Source organism: Phalaenopsis equestris, unplaced genomic scaffold (genome assembly GCF_001263595.1).
Source record: "Phalaenopsis equestris unplaced genomic scaffold, ASM126359v1 Scaffold179721, whole genome shotgun sequence".
NCBI lineage: Eukaryota > Viridiplantae > Streptophyta > Magnoliopsida > Asparagales > Orchidaceae > Phalaenopsis > Phalaenopsis equestris.
Window position 1 is genome coordinate 1 of NW_018199670.1, and position 481 is coordinate 481.

Here is a 481-nt window from a genome sequence, read left to right on the forward strand (position 1 = left end):
TAATAAAAAAAAAATTAGCCTGGTTTCTATCAATTCTTTCCTCCTGAAGCAAAATTTACTTATCTCCTCCTCCTCCACCAAACATCCCACCCATCATATCTTTGGATCCCATCTGCTTCATGAGGCTCTGTAAACCCCCCATCCCCCCAATCTGCTTCAGCATCTGAGGAGGAAGGACTTTGCTCATGTGCTGAACATTCATGTTGCGCGACAAGGCGCTCATCTCCCCTTTCTTAGGGATCTTCAGACCTTTCATCTGACTCCACACCTTCGCGAGCCGCTTGTACTCTTCCAACATCTCAACGACTTCCCTGATGGTTCGGCCGGAACCTCGCGCTATCCTCAGGGCTCTCGAATCATTGAAGATCTTCGGGTTCGTGCTGTCCAGCTCTGCATTTAATTAATCAATACAGACATACAAGACATTGGTTTTCGTTTGTCGTATGTGACAAGTAGGGGGATTTGCATTCATACCATACAA

The 481-nt window shown here is 46.2% G+C and overlaps 1 protein-coding gene across 1 annotated transcript; it reads right to left on the minus strand.

Moving 5' to 3' along the window:
* Positions 1 to 6: 6 nt before the first annotated feature.
* Positions 7 to 392, minus strand: LOC110034259 (signal recognition particle 54 kDa protein 2-like). Its single transcript, XM_020738540.1, has one exon. The coding sequence runs from the start codon at positions 296 to 298 to the stop codon at positions 56 to 58; it is 243 nt and encodes an 80-aa protein (XP_020594199.1). The 5' UTR covers positions 299 to 392; the 3' UTR covers positions 7 to 55.
* Positions 393 to 481: the final 89 nt, after the last annotated feature.